Here is a 22,487-nt window from a genome sequence, read left to right as displayed (position 1 = left end):
TTGTGTTAGAAGTGCTGTAATGTTTGGCACACTGAGCCTTCTACCTGCTCACCATGACTGGTATTCCCTGTTCTGCAAGACTGGGAGAAAAAGAGCATATGCAATGAAACGGATCCTTGGGTTTTGGATCTTGGGGTGACCTTGACTCCAGAAATCTCCTGAACAATTAAACTACAGAACAGTTGATTGCTTCTTTTTTTGTGTGGCAATAGATTATGGAATAAGATAAAATGAGCCTTCAGAACCTGGCTTTTTTTTTTCTTTTTGTGGAGAATACCGCCACAAAAATATGCCATAATGTAAGAAAATGGGTTTAGTATATTCCTGTTTCAAATTAAGAATAAAATATTTGTGGTTTACATTAAAAAAAATCCAAAATCAGAATGATGTTTGTAGCTGAGGTAATCCAGTAATATTACATTTATATTGTAATTTATTGAGGACTCTAGGTACAATTTTACACTTATAATAATTTAATAGTTGTCTAGCCATGCATTATTTGCAATTTACACTATTCTGAAACATGAGCATTGTGTGAAACTGTTAATGCATAGGGGAAGACTTTGTGAGGTTAAAAGTGCAGAGGAGACCAAGAGAGAGGATTTGTTCTTTGATCCGGAAGCTGAGACTGGACTTGCACAGATGCTGAGCCCTTGGCTTCTCCTGGAGATCTGTATACTCAGCATCTCAGTCTACCAGACCTGGAATAACTCGGAAATCTGGATGGCAGCCAAACACAGCACATTTTTATTTGAAGCAGTCTAGGCTTTTTATTTTGCAATGATTTCCTCTATATGTATATTATTATTTTTAAGTCCTAAACAGTTCTGTAAAGTGCACATGCTTCTTGTTGTTAGGGTGAGGGTACTGGTCATGGTGCTGAAAGGATTGTGATGGGGAAAGAGTTTCAGGTGATGTCTCCTGACATTCACAGCTCATGTCAAGGAAAGCAACTCTGGAACTCAGATCTGCACACTCATGGATAAATACACTCTGTTTGGACAGGAGGATAAACATGGGTTCTGCTGTGAGAAACACGTCAGAGAAAGATAAAGATACTATTATGTAAAGGTGAAAGTAAATCAAGATACTCATTCAGATTGTTAACATATTGCAATTTCTGCAAACAGCAGGATTCTCAGCTGCATCTTTGCTTTGGGACAAACTTGCTCATTCCTACAAAGACCAGTGGAAGTCACTATTTTTGTGAATTTCAGGTGAGCTTTAGATAGGTCAGATCCCAGAGTTCCTGTGCCTGTCTTTAGCAGGAAATCACCCTCTCTCCAATAAAAGCTGAAGAATTTTTTTTTTTTGGCACATGACAAGAGCAGAGGATTCACTGCGATTTACACCATCACTCTACTTCCTTTCGAATTAAACTGTAAAACGAGCCCACGGTTTCGCAGGTGCTGGAGGCGAGGTGCAGGTCCTCCCTCTGCAGAACCGGGCTGCCGGGGGCTGCGTGCCACATCCGCAGCCGCCTCAGGGCTTTCTGCCAGCTCGGGGCACTTGCAGCTCACCAGGCTCCCAGCACGGCCAGTCCGCACGCCACATAACCCTTACTTTGGGGTGATGCATTATCAGACCCGCGTTTGAACCCCGACTAAGGTGTTGGCAAAGGTGTGAAGCCTCCGACCAGCCACGCTGGTGTGCGCTGGCACGCCCCAGCCAGTGGCACACGAGATGGACTCCTGCCCTCACGCCGGCGCTAACGGACGCGCCGGGGCCGCCTCAGCGCCGCGGGAGCGGCCCGCAGCGTCCCACCACCCACAACCGACCTCCCCGACGCCGAGCAAAATGGCGGCGAGCGCGGGCCCGGCCGGCGGCGCAGCACCCGCCCCGCCCGCCGCTGCGCGGCCCAATGGAATGAATGGGCTATAAATAACGGCCAATGGGGGTGCGGGCTTGCACTCTATATAAAAGACGCGCGGCGGGGCTGCTGGAGCTTCACTCGGACTCGGGCGGTGTAGTACGCGGAGCGTCGCGGAGGTTCTTGCTGTAGCTGCGAAGCCCGCGGTAAGTCCCGGGGCAGCCGAGCCGTTCTGCAGCCTTTAAACAAAGGATTTTAATTTTTTTCCTTTTTTTTTTTTTTTTTTTCCTTTTTTTTTTTCCTCCCCCGCTGTGTGGGGTGGAGCCGGTCCGGCTGAGGAGGAGCGCGAGGGGCGGCGCGGGGCAGGGGCGCAGCCGGTGCGGGGGGCGCGGGGAGCGGCGCAGGTGCTCGCCGGGCCTGGTTGGGCTCTAAAACCAGATTAACCCGGTATTTAGCAGGGTAGTTACATACGCTCGCCCCGTCCAGGTCCCTTGAGGGAGCTGTCTGTTGTGTAAGGGCTTGTTGGATGCTGCCCTCCCCTCCCCGGTCGGGGGGCAGCCGGGTGTCCGCGGACGCGGAGGGCGCCGTCGCTCCTCCGGCTCCCCTCGCCTTTCAGCGGCGAGAGGAGGCGCGGCCGCGCGCCGAGGGTGCGGCGGTGCCGCCCCGCTCACCTGCCGGCCGGCCCGGGGTCCCGGCGGGGCCGAGCACCCCCCGCTTGGCGGCGGCCCGGCCGCTCCCCGAGCCCCGGAGCCGCGCGGGGTCCGCCCGCTGTGCAGCGGCCGCTCTGTGCGACCTTGGGCGCGTCCCCTCACCCGGGCGGCGCCCCGGAGGCGGGAGAACCTGTGCCCCTGCGGCCGGGATGGTGGGGACGGGGCAAGGCTACTGGAGGTGAAGAACTTACTTTCTTTGCTCCTCCTCGGCGCCTGTGGAAGGTGGTGTAGCCGCAGAGGTGTGAAGGGCGCGGGTGGAACGTGAGCCAAGGTGACCTTTTGGGTGCCTGGCGTTCCCCCGGGCGGTTCGGAGGCTGCCAAACCCCCAGTGAAAGGCTTCCCGTCTTTCTCCCCTAGTGACTGCGGTAGGGTCAGCCATGCCCTTCTCAAACAGCCACAACCTCCTGAAGATGAAGTACAAGCCTGAGGATGAGTACCCTGACCTGAAAGCTCACAACAATCACATGGCTAAGGTGCTGACCCCGGACCTGTACCAGAAATTGAGGGATAAACAGACTCCCAGTGGATTTACCCTGGATGATTGTATCCAGACTGGGGTTGACAACCCAGGTAATGGGATCGTTAGGTCTGCATAATGATCTGTTCTCCCTCCTGACTGGAAGTGCTTCTTGACAATGCTTGAGAACCCAAAGTTCTCAAGCTACTGAGGGACAAATCCAAAGCATCAAGAGACTGCTCTAAAGGCATGGCTCTGTTGGGAGGCCATGTTTCCATCAAGCTATGTTTCATGCTGTGATCTGACACACCAATTCCCAGACACTTATTATGTAACTGCTCTGCTAAATACTTTCAATCTGGAGAGAAAAAAAAAGTTAAACCAAATGCATTCTAATTATAACTCATCTGAGGAGGGGGGGGAAAAAAAGATTACCTGACAATCTCGGTCTCTTCCTATTCCAAACTGGTTACATGATGTTTTCTAGCACTTCTATGAAAAAGGGGGAGCAGATGTGTTTACATGTTAACATTACAGTATTTATTTTTACTCTAGCAATATCAAAATGGCCCAACTAAATAATCAGAGACTGCCTCCTGATGAGGAGTATCCGGACCTGAGCACCCACAACAACCACATGGCCAAAGTTCTAACCCTGGAATTATACGAGAAACTGAGAGACAGAGTCACGCCCAGTGGCTTCACCCTGGATGATGTCATTCAGACTGGGGTTGATAATCCTGGTAAAATGCATTGAGAATATTCCGTGTGAACCAGCTGAAGTAACTGGTGCTTTTGAATATGGTGACTTAAAACTAATCTTGTGGAGGTGGCATTTATGAGCAGACTACAGAAATGTAGCTCTGTAGCAGAAGGAGCAAAAAGCAAAGCATGCTTGCTTGCAGCAAAGCATGATTGTTTAGACATAAAGTTCTATGCAGTGATCTAAATTAGCTAGTCAAATTAGATGTGCTGTGCAAATTTGTCCTAAACCAAGCTTGACAAATGAGCCTGGTTTAATGACAATAGCTATGGGTTTCCATAGCACTGCATTTGACGAACTGAATGAAGTGTAAAATGTAGGGTCTCTCCAAATGTTTCTATGTAAGAATGAACTTCTGAGTGACTAGACTTGCCACTAAAGAACTTGCCTGGTTAGTGCTGCACTGGAGTACAGCCAAATGTCACCCAAACTTAGCTCTTCTGACTTTATTACCACTCCAGGCCATCCCTTCATAATGACAGTAGGATGTGTGGCTGGTGATGAAGAATCCTATGAAGTGTTCAAGGAGCTCTTTGATCCAGTTATTGAAGACAGGCATGGTGGCTACAAACCAAGTGATCAGCACAAGACTGACCTGAATGCTGATAACCTGCAGGTATAAAGTTTTGATCAATTACAGATTATTGGTCTGAGGACTGTGAAGTTGTTGGCAGCTGCCTAAGCTGGTTGCTCAGGCTCTGTCCCCTTGCTTCCACTGAGCACGGACACTTGGGCTGTGAGTCTGGTGCAATCAGCCTGAAGAGCTTGCTGCTGTGGGATGTCAGTGGCTGGGCAGCTTGTGTGCAGCAGGAGCTTTTCTCAGGTGCTGCTGCAGTGAGGGTTGTGCCAAACACCTTCAGTGTGTGTTTCCGTGAGCTGTGGGCTCTAACAGTCAACCTAAACAACACTGCCCTGGAAGTTGAGGACTATCATAAAATTTGAATACTTTCTTCTGTCTGATCTTGGATCTTAATTACCAGCTGATGGTGTCATGCCATTGAATAAATATTTTTACAGCTAGGAGTAAGGATTCTTAATAATTTTACGGATTTTAAAGGTTACTGTTAGCTAAACTCTGGGACTTCCTAACTCCATATTGATTCGCTAGCCATAAATCATTGAAAATAAAGACACTTGGGAGAACAGTAAAGAATAATTCTCATACCTGAGGAAGGTTTTTGCCTCATGTTGATGTCTCTAGATTGCAAATCTGTAAGGGATAACAGAAGTCCAGACCACAGTCTGAAACAGACATGGAACTGATGTTCTGGTCATATCCCTGTCTTCTAGGACTACTTAGTATCTGTAGCCTTGACCTCAGAGCAAGAGTTGTGTTACACAGATACTTGATGTGATGCTGAAGAGAATTGCCCTGAAGTGAGGCAGTGGCTTACAGGCCAAGGAGTCACTGCCTCAGGTGTAAAGTGCATTCTTAAATGCATGGAGGCTACATGTGTTTAGGTGTCTTGGTAACAGGGTTTTACTTGCTGGTTTGCTCACCTTGCAGGGAGGTGATGACCTGGATCCCAATTACGTGCTGAGTTCCCGTGTCAGAACTGGCAGGAGCATCCGTGGGTTCTGCCTTCCCCCACACTGCAGTCGAGGAGAGAGGCGCGCCATCGAGAAGCTCTCTGTTGAAGGTAAGGTGAGAGCTGGGTGCACCAGGGCCGTTCTGTCCTTTGTGCAAGAGGTGCTCTTTGCAGTTTGAAAATGGAGGCACTTGGCAAAAGGCACCTCCCTGGAGACTTAGTCTGAACATGGAGCTTTCCCTGGAAAAGGCTCATTGCTTTAGAGCTGCCTCAGCATTGCAGCTTGTAGCTGACAGCGAGAGCACATGGCAGAGGGAAGTTGGACTGCATTAAAGTTGACCTCTGCTGATCTCAAAAACTTCTGTGTGTGTGGGGAAAGAGGTTGGTTCATCAGGGCTCAAACCTGAAATGTAACAGGTATGTAGCAACTACAGGGCTTGAGTCATGGGGTGCAGTATTTTGTGGCTGCATTTAATTGACTTTCATTAATGTTCAGCTTGCTTAGAGATGTAGTCTTGTTCCAAATCTGCAGCTGAATAGAATAAGCACTGGTTTTCAGTGAAGCTCTTCAGCTGTTTTTTTTTCCTATGGCCTCCCAGTGCTCAAGGTGCAGTTCTGGAGGCTGAGTGTGTAATTGTTTCAAAATTTCTCAAGGGCAGGGTAACAGTCCTTGACTAGAATAATACTGCTTGTTATATTCATAACCTTGGTTCTCCTTGGAAGAAAAGCAGTCTCCGTTTGTAGAGTTCAGCAGCAGTAATGATTCTATACTGCATGTAAGGGAACAAAGGCTACTTGTATAAGCCTGGAAGGTGCAGACAAATCATCTGATACTGCCTCAGGTTCTGCCACAAGGGCACTGCCATTGCAGATGAAAGCAAGGGAGGAACCAGACCCAGCAGATCAAACATTGCCATACTTTGTGTGTGGTCTCCAAAGTGCTGGGAAAGTGTAGAACTTTCAGTCCCATTCTAAAAGAGTCTCTCTCTTTCAGCTCTGGGTAGTCTGGATGGTGATCTCAAGGGGAAGTACTATGCTCTGAGGAACATGACTGATGCAGAGCAGCAGCAGCTGATTGATGACCACTTCTTGTTTGACAAGCCAGTTTCTCCTCTTCTGTTGGCATCTGGGATGGCACGAGACTGGCCTGATGCCAGGGGTATCTGGTGAGTATGTCTGTGAGGAAGCAGTCATAGAAGTTAAAATCTTGCTGTTTCAGTGGTGACTTGTACTGTTGGGCAAAGTAGTAACTTCTCACCTTATATTACTGTATTTGATGAGAAATTTCTACAGAGAACTTGCAGTTAACCACCATAATTTGGACAAGTATTCTTGTGCTGGTAAGAACAAGCCAGCTTGGCTAGCCCAGAACCAGAGCCTGCATGGGTTAGTGAGCTACCATGCAAAAACTGAAGCAGCTTATGGAAGTGGATCACTTGTAAAGGAGCAGATGTGCCACTACAGTCAGCTCTTCCCACAAGAGTTGAGAGTAACTTGTGGTACAAACCATAGCATTTTCTTAGCTCAGGGTTGATCTTGGATGCGTGGTGACTCCCCTGGGTTACTCCCCAGTGAGTTGCTTGCAGAAACTCACTGGTGCTGGGCTGGTATGGTTTTATCTGTGCTAGTGAGGAGATCTCCCCCCTGTCCCCAGAGACTTAGTGACAGGAATTGACTGATGCAGAGGTGTGGAATAGAAGGATTCTGCTTGTTTTAAATGTAGGTCACCTACATAAAACTGCATCTCAGGAGCTTCTGCAGCATAATTAACTTGCTCCCTTGTAAGCTAAGGGCTAGGTTTTTATCAACAGGAATGCTCCAATCTTATTACTGCAGCTGTTTCAGTACAACCCAGAGGAAGCATGCTTTGTTTCTGTAGGTCACCTTTAAGATTGCATCATCTACCTGCAGATTGCCAGCACCAGATAGTGCTGTCATCTGAGCATGACTAATCTACAGACTTGAAGTGTGTAATGTCTTAGTGTTGTCTGCATAAATAACTTTCCTTGGGTACTAGCTAATTTTTGATCCTAATCAAGTTCAGAAATTACTAGCAAGATAAACACGGATGATAGTACTTGCTGTCAGCTGCAAGCTGGGGCAGGAGGAGCCCATTGTTCAGAGGATTTTTATATAGCATCTCTGAAGAGCCCTGATCTAAAGTTCATAGTGAAAGTAAGGTACAAAGTGCAGTTTGACATAAATCTGACAAAATACTGCTAAAAAGGCTTGTTATGCATGGTGTCATTATGAACATTATTGTACAGGACTCCCTCAAGGTCTACTGATCACCTTTCACATTGCTGAGCAGAAATACCTTAATTTGTAAACTGGAGCCAGAAGTGAGCTGGGGGATGAGGGGGTTTTAGGTTTTGATACTGTAAGACTAGGTAATGCCATGTTATTACTCACTCTGTAAAGGCCAATTCAAATTACCTCTTGAAAAGAGCAGGGTAACAACTACCGGCTTAACTCAGGTCCTGTGTGGGCAAAAGAAGGAAGATCAGTCTTGTTGAAGCAGCTAAGTGAGTATCTTGAACTAAAAACTGCAGTGATGAGCAATTTGGGGCCATCTTCAAAATGTGAGGTGGGCAAGACAGCAAGCTGATTGCTTTGTCTCCTAGGCACAATGATAACAAGACTTTCCTTGTTTGGATCAATGAGGAGGATCACCTTAGAGTTATTTCCATGCAGAAAGGTGGCAACATGAAGGAAGTATTCAGCCGCTTCTGTACTGGACTAACAAAGGTAAATCACCATTGTCTGGGCTGTAGGTTCAAATGGCAAATGGTTGTCTGGTTAGATCTGAGAATGCAGCTTTCAAGCCTCCTCTGGAGTCCTCCGTGGTTGTGTTTCACAGCCTGGATCTCTGAAAACACCCTGATGAGATCCAGAGCTGTGAGGGTTCCAAAACAGGTGTTTTGGCAAAAAGCCTTGTAGCTGTGCAATCTAGAATGTTTGCTTAATGTGGTGGCACCCTTATCCAAACTGTATTTTAAAGAATTTCTGCATAGTTCTCTAAAGCTTTGAGACACCTTGGGGAGGAGGAGAAATTGCTTGAATGTGCTTGGGCAAAGCTGGACTCAAGTTCTCTATGTCTAGTCTTGATAGAAGCTTGAGCTTTACTGGCCCCTTTCCTGATCCTGAGATGTGCCAGCTTGACATGGAGTAAATCCAGCTTCCCAACAGATAGTGACATAAGGAGTGTAGCTTTTCAACTTAGCCTGTCTCACTGCTAGGAGCAAGATGAAGGCCTTAAAAGCCCCTTGTTGGTGGCCATTTTTTCCATAGGGAGGAGGCTTATGTGGCTGAAATTTCTGTTCTGGGTGTTGTGGCTGTTGCTGAGTGACTGAAGCTGCAAGTAAGCACTAATGGATGTTCTGCAATCTTAAGGTAGAGAACAATCTCTAAACATTCATTCTTTCTATTTATAGATAGAAAGTCTCTTCAAGGCCAAAAACTACGAGTTCATGTGGAATCCACACTTGGGCTACATCCTGACATGCCCATCCAACCTTGGAACAGGGCTCCGTGCTGGTGTGCACATCAAGCTCCCACACCTTGGGAAACATGAGAAGTTTGGAGAAGTCCTCAAGAGACTTCGGCTGCAGAAACGAGGCACAGGTGAGAGTTGATAATAACACTGTTGGGCTGGGTCAGTCTGCCCTAGGACACCAGCAAAAGCCTAGTTATGGCCAGAGCCATCTCTTGGTTCACACTGTCAGTGCCTGTCGCAGCACCCAAAAGGAACCCTTTTAAAGCCCATGTAGAGAAAAACATTTTCAAATTTTATAGCGGAGGAGTTGAGGATGCCAGTGCTCTACTTAGTTTGTACTTTGTCTGGCTATCTAGTTAATGTCCTCTGTGTCATTTTGAGCACCAGGTAAGGTGGACCTGGGACAGCTGTTCCTGTTCATAAGCAAGGGTGGGAATCCTGGTTTAACCTATGGCTAGGAGATGGCTCCAGCGGGTACTTGTGACCTCAGGTTAGATTGCTCATGGGTCAGAAGAATAAAGAGCTGGCCTAATTGCATGTTCTGTGGTTCATGTTGGCAGTTACACAGGGCTTTATCTTCCCGCATGTGGGACGAGGCACCAGTGGCAGCTTGTAGAGAATGGTCCTGCTGTGTCCCTGCCTCAAGCTAGTGAGGGAGGAAAGTCAGACTTGTCTGCTGTGGCTGAGGTCAATGTTGTAACTGAATCTCTTGCTGCAGGTGGTGTGGACACAGCTGCTGTTGGAGGAGTGTTTGATGTCTCCAATGCTGATCGTCTTGGCTTCTCTGAGGTGGAGCTGGTGCAGATGGTGGTGGATGGAGTGAAGCTTCTCATTGAAATGGAGAAACGCCTTGAAAAAGGCCAGTCCATTGATGACCTCATGCCAGCTCAGAAATAAAGCACTTTATTTTCATGCTTCCTAACTTATTGGATGAATAATAAAATGTCACTCCAATTCAAACCCTTGGGGTCAGAGCCCACTTAGTTACACTGTAGAGAAGTCTTCCATCCATCTGTGTTAGAGTTTATTTTTTGATGGTTGAGATGTTGCTGAAAATGAAATGAAATAAACTATTGTTTGGCCTGAGATGTCTTAGATATGTTAACTGAATGTCTTTGAGATTTAAGTGGCTTGGTTTTCATAGTTATGTTAGGTGGTCTGGTCTTGTGTGCAAGCACATCCTCCTAGGTGTGCTGCTGCAGACCAGCTGAGTTGAAATGTTGTTAAAGCAGTTTCAGAAGTTGAACCTCTTAACTTGATTGTAGTTGCTGTAAATTTGAGAACTAATGTTAAACATGAGTCACTGCAAACATGCCCTACCTCCAAGGCTTTGACTTGTGCATCTGCTCATGCCAACTGTAAACTCAATCCTGAGTACTGCAAGCCAGGCTGGTTCCTGTGAGGGAGGGGAGACATGGCTGGGATCAGAGGGCTGCTGCTCTCTCAGATGGGCCCTCAGGGGTGCAGGGCAAGGCTCTGAGGTCAGACTCCAGTCCATGGTATTAGTGACCCTGAGCTGCTTTGTGGGGAGGAGCTTGTCTTCAACCTAGCTAGTGTAAACAACAACACTTTTGAGTGTATGGGATGAAGTGAAACCTAGATTAATTCAGCCCATGCTTCTCAAGTGCTTTCAGCTCAGCCAGGGGAGAGATGGGAGCTGGAAGCTGCCACTTACAGGAAAATGCCGGCTAATGAGCTTTAGTCAGCTGACTCTTGCTGGCCCCTGCACCGGTTGCCCCATGAACCTAAAACTGAGCAGTACAGTCAATTAAAACATGCTAAATAGTTTTTCCAAATTGGGCCTGGCTTGCAAGCTCAGGTAGTTCTCTGGATATGAGCTCAAGATTGCATCAAGTAGGTCTGTTCTCCAGAATGGCTGTACACGTGTGCTCGCTGTGTGGAAGCATCACATTATTAACATACAGGAGCAGCATTTCCCACAAGTATTGCTAACTGGGAGCATCAGACCCTTGGGAAGAGCAGCCTTTGCAGCTCATGCAGATGCACCTGCTCAGCAGCTCTACCCACTGCTAAAACACAGCTTTGATGGAGGGAGTGTGATGAGAGGTTGATGCAGAGCTCCTTGGCGTGCAGCTTTATATAGGTTTGTGTAGATAACTGAAGCTTTCTTTTGTAAAGGCTGTGATATTTCTAAGGCTGTGATTGCAGGCTGTCATTTAGCTGAAGAGATGATTCCAGCTGGGGTAAGCTAATTTAATTTTGGTGAGAAAAGGCTGAGTGAACATTTCAGATAAGATTTTTTTTTTCTTTTAATACAGCTTTGTATGTGTTTCAAAGTTAATTGGGAGGGGGAGAGGAGATCATATGTAAGAGTTTTGTTCTGTACTGGGCGTTCCTATATTTGAGTTAATCAGCACAGGAGTTTTCTGTACAAAGCATGTGAGAGCAGGGAAGAGAAAATGGTGCGAGAGACAACCGGTTGGTTCTGTATATTCTTTAGATCCCCCATGCTGTGCTTCATGTCACTGTTCACAGACGCTTGGCAAATAGCTGGTTTTGCTTCTTGTAATCAGAGAGTGTTCATTTAGTGGTGCCTCTCCTCAACACAGCGTTGTTACTGCGCTCACAGCAATTACCTAATGAAAGGAGTTGCCTGAAAACTTGTCTATTTTTTTCTAGCTATATCAGCTGGACTAATAAAAACATTTCTCTCTCTATGCATCTTGTTTCTCCTATGTTCTTAACCCATCAGAGCTGTTACATTTGTCTGCTTTCAGCCCCTGAGTCCCTGCAGTCTGAGACAGCACCTGTAGCTGGCTAAACAATTGTGCTCAAAGCAGCAAGCCAGTCTTTAATGCCTGCATCCAGCTAGAAAATATTTCTTTTTAATTGGTTTTCTTTCCCACGCACTACCTTTGCTGTGTTCCCTCGTGTTGCTGCCATGCGACCATGCTTTTGTTTCAGCTTGTACAAAGCAAAGCAATTGCAAGTATCTCAGAGAAAGAATGTGTCCTGGCAAAAGGTGGATACTGTGACCAACCCCAGGTGGGACCTTCTAAAAACCTCTGATCAAGAGAGAGATTAAAGCTCCTGCCCCCTCACCTTAAAAGCTTTGATTTGATCTTTGGCATTACTTACCCTTGTGCCCTGGGTGCCCATCATGGATTGTATGGAGCAGCTGCTTGCTTGTTTGTGCTCTGGGCACTGAAAATGGTGCCAGGTGCTGGCAGGCTGCCATGGGACAGGAGAGGAGAGGAAGGTTATCAGTCAGTGCTGTGCTTTATCCAGGGAACCTGCATTAACCACCTGTGTCCTGTAGCTTTTAGGAAGGAGCCGTGTGGCTCCTGCTCTCGTCACCCCCCACGGTGATGGCAGCGTCCTCACCAGGCCTGGAATGGGGACTGCTCTGTTGGTCCCAGCAGTGCTGGGGGAGGAGAGGGGCCAGGAGCCCTTTGGGCCATCTTTGGGCTTTCCTGTGACATTTCAGCTGAGCTTTTCTCCCCTGTAGACTGGAGAGCAGGGATGATTGCTGCCATCCTGCTGCAAGGCAGCCCCTTGTGTTGTCCTGTTTCCTGCTCCTCCAGGCTGGCACATTGTCCCTTCGGTGCTGCGAGACATGCACCACTTTTATAATGTTCTAAAGAGAAATTTCTGTTTGTCATTACACTTTCCTCCTGTTTCTGCTTCCCTCAGGGAGCAGCTGCCCAGCCCTGGCTGGTGGGGTGCCAAGCCTTGCCTCTGGACACGTGTGGCACAGGCAGCAGGCTGCCTGCTGGCACCCCAGAGTCCTTGCTCAAGAAATGAATCTCTTTGGGAAACCATTTGCCTCTCATGTTACACTCACTGGCAGCTTAAATGCTCCTTATCCCACTTCCGTGCTATCTACTGGAAAATGATTCATGGTGTCTCACCCTCCTGTGGACTCAGCACCACAGCCCTGGCGGGGGAGGCTCCCAGCCCTCAGAGCAGGCTCCAGCTCCCCACACGCTCCCTTGTGCCTCCAGCCAGGCCAGGGACAGGGTGGCTGCTCCCCGAGCAGCTCCAGCTCCTCCAGGGAGGCTCCTGCTTCCCAGGACAAGGTGGCCAAACCGTGTCCCTGCTCTCTCACAAAAAGAAGGGATGGAGCAAGGTGGTTTTACCTGCTGGATGCCTGGTGAGTGCTCTGCCTGGGGCACAGGAGGCTCCTGCTCCAGTCCGGCTCTCCGCTGAGGATTCTTGCTCAGCTCCAACCACAGCCCCTAGGGCAGGGCAACACTTTCTTCCAGCTTTCCATTTTGCTCAGCATCCATTGCTAGGCCAAGAAGGAAAACGAAGGTGCTATTGCCTAATGTCTCCAGCACTCACCTGGGAGGGTTTAGGCTCCAGCCTGTCCTCAGATGAGCATTACCATATTTTTACGCAACATGGAATAACTTGAGCAGAAGACTTTGAGTGATCTTTGTTCTTTTCTCCACCCACCCACCCACACACAAAAAATGTGGTAGTGTGGTAGGCAAGGCACTCTTCTAAGGATGGAGATGGCATCACAGGCTTTTCATCTCCTGTTTGCTTTGCTTTTCCCCTGGGGAAGCAGGAGGCCAGCAGGCTCCTTTGGCTGCTCCACATTCCTCTGGCTAGTCTGCCTTCCCTCCTCCTAAAAAAACATAGTTACAAAGCTGGAAATAGCCTGGGTGACATTTTCTCCAGCTCTCCCCTAGTGGGACAGGGCACTTCCCCACCATCATGGGGTTTTGTTGGGTTTTATTTGTCTGCAGTGGAGGGGAGCCCTAATCACAATTGGGCCTCTTGCATTGCTTGACCCTCTTCCCCTGGTTATGACATTTTAGATTTATTTTCTTACACAGAAATCACACAAGCCCCTGACCAGCTGCTGTTCAAGGCCCATGTGGCCCACTTGCCCTGGACTCCCAATCCCCACGCACCTCACTGGCCACAAGCCACAGGCCAGAGGCGAGGGCTGCCCAAGGTGTCACTCCTGAACCACTGGGCTTCCCCCACCTTTTGGAACACCATCTGGGCAGGTTTTTTTTGTCCAAATGCTGCATAGAGCCAGGCTGAGTGTGCCAGGTGAGAAGTAGTACCTGCTACACCCACAGTGTGAGTCTAGTGATCAAATTGGCAGCGTGAGCTCAGCCTGGGATTGACAATTAGCAGGGAAATTCTGCAGTATCAGACAGGGTAAAAATAAACTCAGATGCATCCAAACCTACCAAAGATTTTTGTTTTTCTCCTTCAGCCAGTGAGTAAGACTCTGAGAAACCATTTATATATATGTACATATATATATGTGTATATATATATATGAATTAAACTTTTAAAAGGGCAGAATGCCTCATGTTCAACACCCAGGAAAATGGGTAGAAAAATGTTAACACTGAAATTTTTAATGAATGTGCAAAGTTCAGCTAAAAATACACAAGAATGGGCAACCCTGAACTTTCTTCAATGCAATTTCAGAATAAAATCAAAAGTGAAGTTTAATTTACCATATGCATGCAAGCTCCAGATCTTTGCAAGGACCTCAGCCTTTCCCTGTGTTTTGTGCAGGTGGGTGTGAGGTTTGGCTGACAGCTGCAGTCTGGTTGCTTTTTCCACATCCATTATTGATGACCAGGGAGTGAAACTGAGAATAACCTGGAAGACCTTGGAAGTGTCAGCAGCAGTGCCTTATTGTGATGGTGTTTGATGGTAGCACTCAAGCACAGCAAAGCTTTCCTGGATTACATGGGAAAGAGCGAGACTGGAAAATTACTGAATTAACTCACCTGAAACCCCATGCCTGGTCCAGCAGAGCAGTGAGCACATTCACCAAGGGCAGGTTTGCTGGGGTGTGGATAGTGTCTGTCTGCAGTTCAAATGTGCTGCACATCCAAACTGCAGTGCAGCTGGAGGGTTCTCTCTAGTGCCAGCTCTGCCCGTGGGAGCTGATGGAGGTTGGGCACTGTCTTTGGCACAGGGGTGACTCGTTCTGCTGTGCTGTCTCAGCTGGCCAGGGACAGGCTGGAGGCAGTGAGGTACAAACCAGGTGGCTTTGGGGCACAGCTGGTGAAGCCATTTCGGGCAGGGAACCTGGTGTTTCACTGAGGCCTTGTGGTTTGCCCACAGAAACTGGCCCTTCTCCCTGCAGGCTGTGCTGAAATCCCCTGAATCATCACTAATCCCTGCTGGGGCTGCCAGTGCTCCCAGGCTGCCATTACCAGGAGCTGGCACTGCCATCCTGTGCTGGCACTGCTGACCCAGAGCCCGTGCTGGAGCCAGGGACTGCACCTGTCCAGGTGGGCAGGAGAGGAGAGGTCCCCAGGGGGAATGGACACAGGAGGGCCATGGAACCCCTCTGCTCCATTAGAGTGGGCTGTGCTCAGCAGAGGACAATGAGATAGCTTTGTCTTGGATTGTTGCTGTAACAGCCTCCAAGCTGGAACTTGTCTGGGAGAGATGGCTCCAGAAATACTTGTGGGAATATGCATGACATGGGGATTGCAATGGATGGCCCCAGAGTTTCAGCTCCTCTCTATGGGAGAGTCATGGCTGGCTTTTTTTCCTGTTGTTTCTTTTTTTTTAATAAGCCATTATTTTAAGGGAAAACGGCATTGATCATCTTGAGGATGCTCTTTCCCTTGTGGTTGGAATGGGTACCTACCTCCTTCCCTCTGACTCTGGCATGTCCCCCCTTTGCCCCTGTCAGTGCCCCTTCCCCTCCTCCAGCTGGTGGGTGGCACAGGGTGCTCTCTGATCCTGCCAAGGCTAGTGTGGCCCCCAAACTTTGCACTTGCCTAAAGGCAGGAAGGGCCATGAGAAATCAAACAGCTCAGCTGTTTTCTACTGCTGAGAGCTTCAGGAGAGGCTTGAGGGTTTCTTACAGCTGTCCTGGAGGCAAAGGAGAGCTGAGGAGGGAATGCAAGGTCACATGTGCAGGGGCTGCAGAGTGCCCAGCTGCCCCAGTGCTCAGCTCTTGTGCCCATCTGGGCACATCCCAGATCTGCCCGTCTCTCCAGAGGCTGATCCCAGCCCTTGGTACTGCTCACAGCATCCCTCACTGTCCATGCTTCCCAATTCCTAACTCTTTTTGAAGCCCTATCCCAGCAGCAGGAGGTAAGTGCTGGGGATGGACACACCTGCACACAGCCCCAGAAGCCGTGGCCAGAGTCCCCAGCCAGTGGTGGCTGTACAGACTGCTTCTCACTGCAGCCACCTCCTGACTGCATTAGGTGGAGAGCCAGGTGGATGATCATCAGTACGGCTGCTCCAGCCAGCCCTGGGCAGGGCTGTGTGAGAGGCACCTAATGCAGCAGCTGCTGGGAATCACACTTTGCACCTGAGCAGCATCCACCTTGTGCAGCAGCTGAGCTTCCCACTGCCCATGTACTGCTGTGCTTGCTCCAGCCCATTCCCTGGGCTGCTGAAGTGGAGCAGGGCTCACCCGGGCACCAGGCTGAGCCAGCAAGCAGGGACTGGCCAGCACAGTGCCCCAGGTTCTGTGTTTTCTGTTACTTGGTTTGGCTTTTTTTCTGCGTGTGTTTTTTTGTTTTTTTTTTTTTGCAATGAACTCTGTACTTTGCAGAGACTTGTCAGCAGGACAGAGACCTTGCAGCTTATGTGGGGGGAGCCTCAGATTGCAGGCAGCAGCCTGGGTCACTGCTGAGCTGAAACAGGGCTGAGGACAACCTCAGCATGGCATGGAGACAATCCATCTCTGCCAGACCTGTCCTTTGCTGCAGGGCAGCACCTCTGGCTGAGTGTGTCAGTGGGGAAGGGTCCCTGTGGCAGCATGGGGCTGTGCCCTGGCTTATGTGCATCATCTCCTGGCAGTGACCTAAATTTTGGACAGAACCAGGCCCCAGTCCCATTGGGAATCATCAGTCTGGCTGCACCCATGGAGCATCCAGCCTCTCTCCCTGCTGGCAGTCACAGGTGCTTGGCAGCATTTTGTGCTAGTGGTCACTTGTGTCCTCACACCAGCAGCAGGACTGCATGTTTTGGGGTGCAGCCCTCAGCTGCTACCCACTGTCAGAAAGAGACAGTGTCCCTCTCCTCTCCTGGGGGTACCAGGATGTTTCCAGGGGCAGAACAGCCCTCCCAGCTCCCTTCTGCTCCCTGGGAATGCCTTGAACTCAGGTGGCCCCACTGCTTGGGTGTGACACCTCAGAACATGTGTCTGAGAAAACCCTTGCATGTGGTATAAGATGCAGCTTTAAAGGCAGACTGAAGCTGTATTTTGTTTTTCCTCACAAGGAATAAAGAACTGTCCCTGTAACAGTATTTATGAGAAATTACATCAAGCAGTGGGTCAGCTGAAGTGGCAGATGGCCAGTGTATCTTTTCCAAATACTTTTATATAAATCAGTGCCCAAGCCAGCAATGACATGTTTTTGTGGTTGGTGCATGGTCTCCATCATCCTGGACTTTCCTGGGGTATCTGTACAACCTTCTTCTCTTTTAAGATAACTTCCACAGCCACTGACATGGCCACAATGGAGATTATTTTCATGCTACTTAGTTCAAGAATGAAGCTTCCACCAAGAGCAACTTCCCTGGAGAGCCATCATCTTCTATAGGAGTTATTTAAGTGCTCACCTGACTTGTCTTTCAACTCAGTTTATTCACTTCCAGTTAAAGCCAGCCCTGAGCAGGGACCACCAAAACCAGAGATTAGATTATCTGAAAGGGATTTGGAATAAATGCATCAAAAAGATACAGAGAAACAATAAAATACATTTAGAAACGCAAGAGCTGTTTGAGGCTCAATGGGCATTGGAATGCTTATTAAAATGACTCAGAAAACTAGCAAGTGAGGTAAAACAATTTTTAAGATACTAAGAAACGTCTACCAGCAAGGGGGGAAACTGTGGTTTGGCAGCACTTTTAGTCCCATGACACTTCCAAACTCAAACCTCCACCATTAAACTTTACTAATCCTCCCTTCTGACTTCTGTGTGGGTCATTTAGAATTACTCAATACTGAGCTCAGGGGAAAACCTAATAAGCCAACCACTAATCTTTGAATTTGGCATAACAATTCTCTCCTTGCTATTTCTCAACATGTTTGGTCTTGTCCTGCCACCCCACTGAGAAAGCCCTGGAGTGCTGGCAGAGGTGGCCAGTCCAGGCTCACACTGGCACCCAGGGCACGGTGGCCATGGCCAAGGGGCTGCAGCTTCCAAAGGAACTGTTCAGGGAGACATTTTGGGACTTGGAAATGAACCTCTCAGAACGGGCAACCTGTGGTGAGAGACTACAGACAAGCCACACTGAGACTAGGATCTTTGGAAAGTAACACAAGGAAATTAGAGATGTATATATTTGTTTTAAGCAATGGCACTATCCTCAGCATGAAGCTAAAACATGTTTTAGATGCAGATGAAAGCTTGACAGCATTTTCTCTCCTTTCCAAAAAAGCCTCCTGACACACCCCCAGGTGCTGACCCAGGTGAAGGGAATCCCAAAGTCTGTCTTGGAAAAGAAAACAAGATTGCTCCTTCAGCTTATGCCAGGCTTAGTACTAACAGTACTTTGTGATTCTGTAATGTTGCATTTAGCAAAGCATCATTCAGGCTTTTAACCAGGCCTTGGAGAGTATCTTAGCCCCATCTCACAGCAGGGAGGAAGCTGCTTTGCTGAGGCTGGGGACTGGGTGACAAAGGTGGCTCTTGGACATGATCTTCTGCTGTGGACATGATCTTCTGCTATGCTGCTCACCCTCTCCAGAGATGAAGGTTAACCTGGTCACTCTCCTTCTTCTCCAGATGGAACATAGAGAAAGGTAAAAAATCCTGGTTTGAGATACAGAACCCTCCTTTAGTGGAGTGTCTCGCTCACATACAAACTCACCCACAGTGCTGGGCAAGGATTTCAACCAAGTATTTTTGTCCCAACTAGCTGGATTTTATTTATGCCTCTTTTAGCCTGTTCCTTCCTCAAGATTAAAATAAAAACAACAACAAAAGTAAAAATAAAGTACAAAGGTCTCGAGAGAGATCAACCTTTCATCTCCCTGCTGCCTTTCCTGCAGAAATAGAAAATTCCTGCAGAATTTCTCTTGGGAATGGAAAAGACTGTAAAAATCATGGTATGAAAGGTGAAAAGCCTTGTGGTCCACTCGCAGCTGGACACCTTGGTCAGTCCCACAGGTCAGCTCCCACCAGCATGAGGAGAGCATCACAGGGACCCCATCCTGCAGCCCAGCTCAGGACAGATTCCTGTGCCAGCCCAGGAGCTGGCAGCAATATTGCCCTGCTAGAGAGGTGGCTGAACCCTTGTCTCAGCCCCCAGCCTCACTGTTTCGGGCAGGGGGCTTTATCCACCAGGCTGTGCCCGTTTTGGGGGTGGGACCCTTTGTGGGACCCCTACCTTGGGGTGTTGGCGGTGGCAGGACGGGGCTTTGCTCCCCCAGGAGGGCTCAGAGGCCTTGGGAGGCAGCGGGAGAGGCTGCAGAGAGCAGGGCCACAGCAAGGGCCCGCCCAAAGGAGCCCCGAGAAAGAAAGGGGTTGGGGCGGGGGAAGAGGAAAGCAGGGAAAAGCTGGGGAGAAACCGAGCGGGGTCAGAAAGCCAAGGCCAGGGCTGAGCTGCCGTGGCAGGCTGCGTTCCCCGTGTTCTCATGGAAACGGGAGCGGTGCCCTCCCGCCTGGCTGTTTCCTCAGGTTATTTTTAAAGGCAGCTCCTGCGTACGCAGAGCAGCCCCTTCCCGGGAGGAGCAGGGAGTGCCGGGGCACAGGAGGGAGAGCATTATCTAATCTGTTCGGCGGGGGAGCCCCATAAATGGCAGCACCAGCAAAGCCGGGAGGCTCCTGGGCCTGCTCCAGGTCCAAGTCACAGCCAGCGGAGCCCAGGAGCAGAGCTGCTGCCTTTCGACTTCCCCTCTACACTGAGCAGGCCAAGCATCCTCTAAATAAAAAGCCTCCCTTGGCCTCTGTGTAGGAAACAGCCGCATTTCGAGCAGCTGGGTCGAGCAAGAGATTTCCAAATGAGGGCATGGCAGCCCCGCCGCGGCCCCGGCGCTGCCTGTGGAGGCTCCGCCGCTCCCTGCACTGCAAACTGCGCTGCCTGCTCCTATTAAAGGACATTGTTCAATCTCCAGCCGGGTGATGCTCACGCAGGCTGGAAACTGCAGGCCAGGAGAAATCCTTGGCAAGTGTCATTAGGATGGCAGGTCTGTTTTGGGGTGCCAAACAGGCCTGGTGGTGCGGCTACAGCCGAGCTGAGCCCCTATCCCGCTGCCTGTGTGGGGCTGCACCCCCTGACCTGCCCTGCCCTGGGACAGACCCACGCTGGTGTGGGATTATGAGTCCTGCAGCTCTGAGGGATGCTCTGTGAGCCTGGATGTCACTCTGCAGGTGACAAGACCATGTGTCAGGAGAGAGGGACATGGCCCTCTGAGGTCTGGCAGGACAAGATCCGCCATGGGGGTGACAGGTCAGGTGAGCACCCACCAGACACATTGAGGGGTCAGATCACGCAGGTGCACCAGGAACCCCAGCACCTGGCTGGATTTGGGATGGGCTCAGCCTGGGCTGGGCTCAGCCTGGGCTTGGCTCAGGCTGGGCTGGGCAGGCTGGGCTCAGGGACTCTGGGCTGGGCAGGTGAAAGCTGCCTGCGCCGTGGGCCATGATCAAACAGTGCCAGCAGGAAGGGCACAGTCCTTCACTGACCATGATTTGTGACCTCCAATTTCGCTGCTTTCAGCCCAGGCTGACCTCACAGCAGCAGGTTGTGGACAGGATTCCACTTCCCTTTGAGGCTCTGTTTCCAGGTATTCACCTGCAGGTCACACACCTGACGCCACCATGAGTTACTGCAATTTGTGACTGACCCATTTTAAATCACAAATGGTCCCTACTGTCACCTCAGAGTCCACCAAGCTGAGTGTGGCCAAACCTGACACGATGTGTCCTGCAAAGCATTAGGGTTTCTGCTGTCTTCACCTCACTGAGGTGGAGCTTGGCTCAGAGGTTCACAAAAGCCGTAGCTGATGCTGTCCAGGAGCAGTGAAAGGGGCAAAGAGCTCCCTTGCTTTTTCCTACTCACACACCAAGGCATCAAACTTTGCCTTTAGTCCAGGCACAGCCAGCTCTGTGTGCACTAAGCCACCTCCATCCCTCCTGTATCCTCCTCCTCCCAGCTCCCCAAAGGCAGGGAGGGGTGCTCATCACAGGAGCAGATGACTTTTTCCACAGAAACAGATGCCTGCTTCAGCCAACACATTGTCTTTGTGTTGAGCTCAATCCCACCTATTCTGATTGTTGCTGTTGTTATTATTTCCATAATTGGTTTTCCTCCAGACTTCTGGCTCCAGGAACAAATTACTTCAGTCCTGCCCACTCCCAGGGCTGTGAGGCTTCAAAAGATGTCTGAAAGACCTGTCCTTCCTGGTGACAAGTGCTCCTTCCTTTGTATTCTCCGGGGGCAATGTCTGCAGCATGTCACAGGTAGGGAGGAGCTGCCAAGAGAGCAGGACCATGGCAGGAGGGCTGGAGTTCTGGCTGCCAGGCCAGGAACAGCTCGGGATGGGGCAGGAGGGGCAGGGGTGATGCTCCTGGCTAGCACCAAACCATGTGCTAGCTTCACTTTGCTAAAGGAGAAAGCTTTTCTTGAATTCAAGCATAAGACAGTCTGAGCAGGTGCCTGTGCTCGAGATTTTTATGGATCACTGCAGGCTGAGAGGTTCACCAAACAGCCTGCTGCTTCCTTCAGCAGTGGAAGTGAGGCAGTCACAGTTACCCATCCAGGGAGACTTCGGCATGCATCCCCCAGCTCCCTCCATGGGACATGCTCAGGATTCCCCAGGTCCAGCTGACACAGGCAGCCACCCCAGCCATAGCCAGGGCTGTCAATGAGATGCACAGTCCTTTTCAGCAGCCTCAAACAGACACCAGCTCTGTACAGTGAAGATCCAAGGGACTTTCTGGCTCCCCAGAGACGTTACTGGCTGACGCTCGGAGCTGACTGAATACTTATGACCTCCAGGAAGGACAGCAGTAGCTTGAACACAGGACAAGTAACCACAGGGCTGTGGTATTGTGCTTCCTCTTAGTTCTTTGCTGAGCCTTGTGACTATAAAACAAACCTGAAGGTCCTCTTTGCACACTGTGAATCCCTTCTCCACGAGAGAAAATTTCAGGAAGGTTCTCACAGCACTGTGAAAACGTATCACCTCACTTTGCCAAGAAGAAAATTTGGGACCTTCTCAAACTACTCCACTTCCATTTACCAACAGAGTGCTTTTGTTGTCCTACACGTCAGCGCGGCGGCCAGACAGAGATCTAACTTGAGCCTTGGGAAAGTCTGACTCCTACTCTTCCTGCCTTGTGACAGACACTTGTTCGAGCTGCACCACTCCCTCTGAGTGAGAGAGCAGGACCTTCCCTTCCTCTTTCACACAGGCACCAGTCTTGGCCATGTGGAAGAGCAGCAGAAAGAATCCAGCCAGCCAAAGAAGAAGTTGGTTTAGCAACTAGACAAGAAACCAGGGCTCAGAAGTGTCCTGGCCCCAACCCAGTGTGTATTCAGACCAGAACAGAGAAATGAAACCAGCTGAGACAGGAAGAGACTTTTTGCTATCATCAGGCAGAGTTTTGTCCTTCATTCCCCAGCTCACCCCTGCCTGGGGCAGCTGCCACCCCTGCCAGCCAGAGCTCTGGGATACAGGGTAACACAGCAGCAGACCGGGGTGCTCTTCTATGGAAAATCCCACCTGGAGAGGGATGTGCCAGGGGGGCTTTTGTTTCTTGTGCTGCTTCCAGGACTGCCATGCTGGACCCTTGCTGC

At 49.6% G+C, this 22,487-nt stretch overlaps 1 protein-coding gene across 2 annotated transcripts; it reads left to right on the top strand.

Moving 5' to 3' along the window:
• The first annotated feature begins 1,900 nt into the window (after nucleotides 1-1,900).
• On the top strand, nucleotides 1,901-11,443 carry CKB (creatine kinase B). 2 transcript variants are annotated; one of them, XM_030948556.1, is made up of 8 exons: nucleotides 1,901-2,016; nucleotides 2,878-3,090; nucleotides 4,202-4,356; nucleotides 5,248-5,380; nucleotides 6,264-6,435; nucleotides 7,894-8,017; nucleotides 8,704-8,893; nucleotides 9,484-11,443. In XM_030948556.1, exons 2-8 carry the CDS (start codon nucleotides 2,898-2,900, stop codon nucleotides 9,660-9,662), a joined length of 1,146 nt encoding a protein of 381 aa, XP_030804416.1. In that variant the 5' UTR covers nucleotides 1,901-2,016; nucleotides 2,878-2,897; the 3' UTR covers nucleotides 9,663-11,443. The 2 variants fall into 2 exon arrangements, with proteins under 2 accessions (XP_030804416.1, XP_030804417.1); XM_030948557.1 differs by lacking the exon at nucleotides 2,878-3,090 and adding an exon at nucleotides 3,533-3,720 and having other exon boundaries at nucleotides 1,940-2,016; nucleotides 9,484-9,853.
• The last annotated feature ends 11,044 nt before the right edge of the window (nucleotides 11,444-22,487 follow it).

The sequence above is a fragment of the Camarhynchus parvulus genome, chromosome 5 (assembly GCF_901933205.1).
Source record: "Camarhynchus parvulus chromosome 5, STF_HiC, whole genome shotgun sequence".
Lineage (NCBI taxonomy): Eukaryota > Metazoa > Chordata > Aves > Passeriformes > Thraupidae > Camarhynchus > Camarhynchus parvulus.
This window is presented reverse-complemented; position numbering and strand designations above follow the sequence as displayed.

Coding starts and splice junctions, on each gene's coding strand:
- CKB (XM_030948556.1), top strand. CDS start 2,898: ATGCCCTTCTCAAACAGCCACAACCTCCTGAAGATGAAGTACAAGCCT. Junction 3,091..4,201: donor GACTGGGGTTGACAACCCAG/GTAATGGGATCG, acceptor TTACCACTCCAG/GCCATCCCTTCATAATGACA. Junction 5,381..6,263: donor CGAGAAGCTCTCTGTTGAAG/GTAAGGTGAGAG, acceptor TCTCTCTTTCAG/CTCTGGGTAGTCTGGATGGT.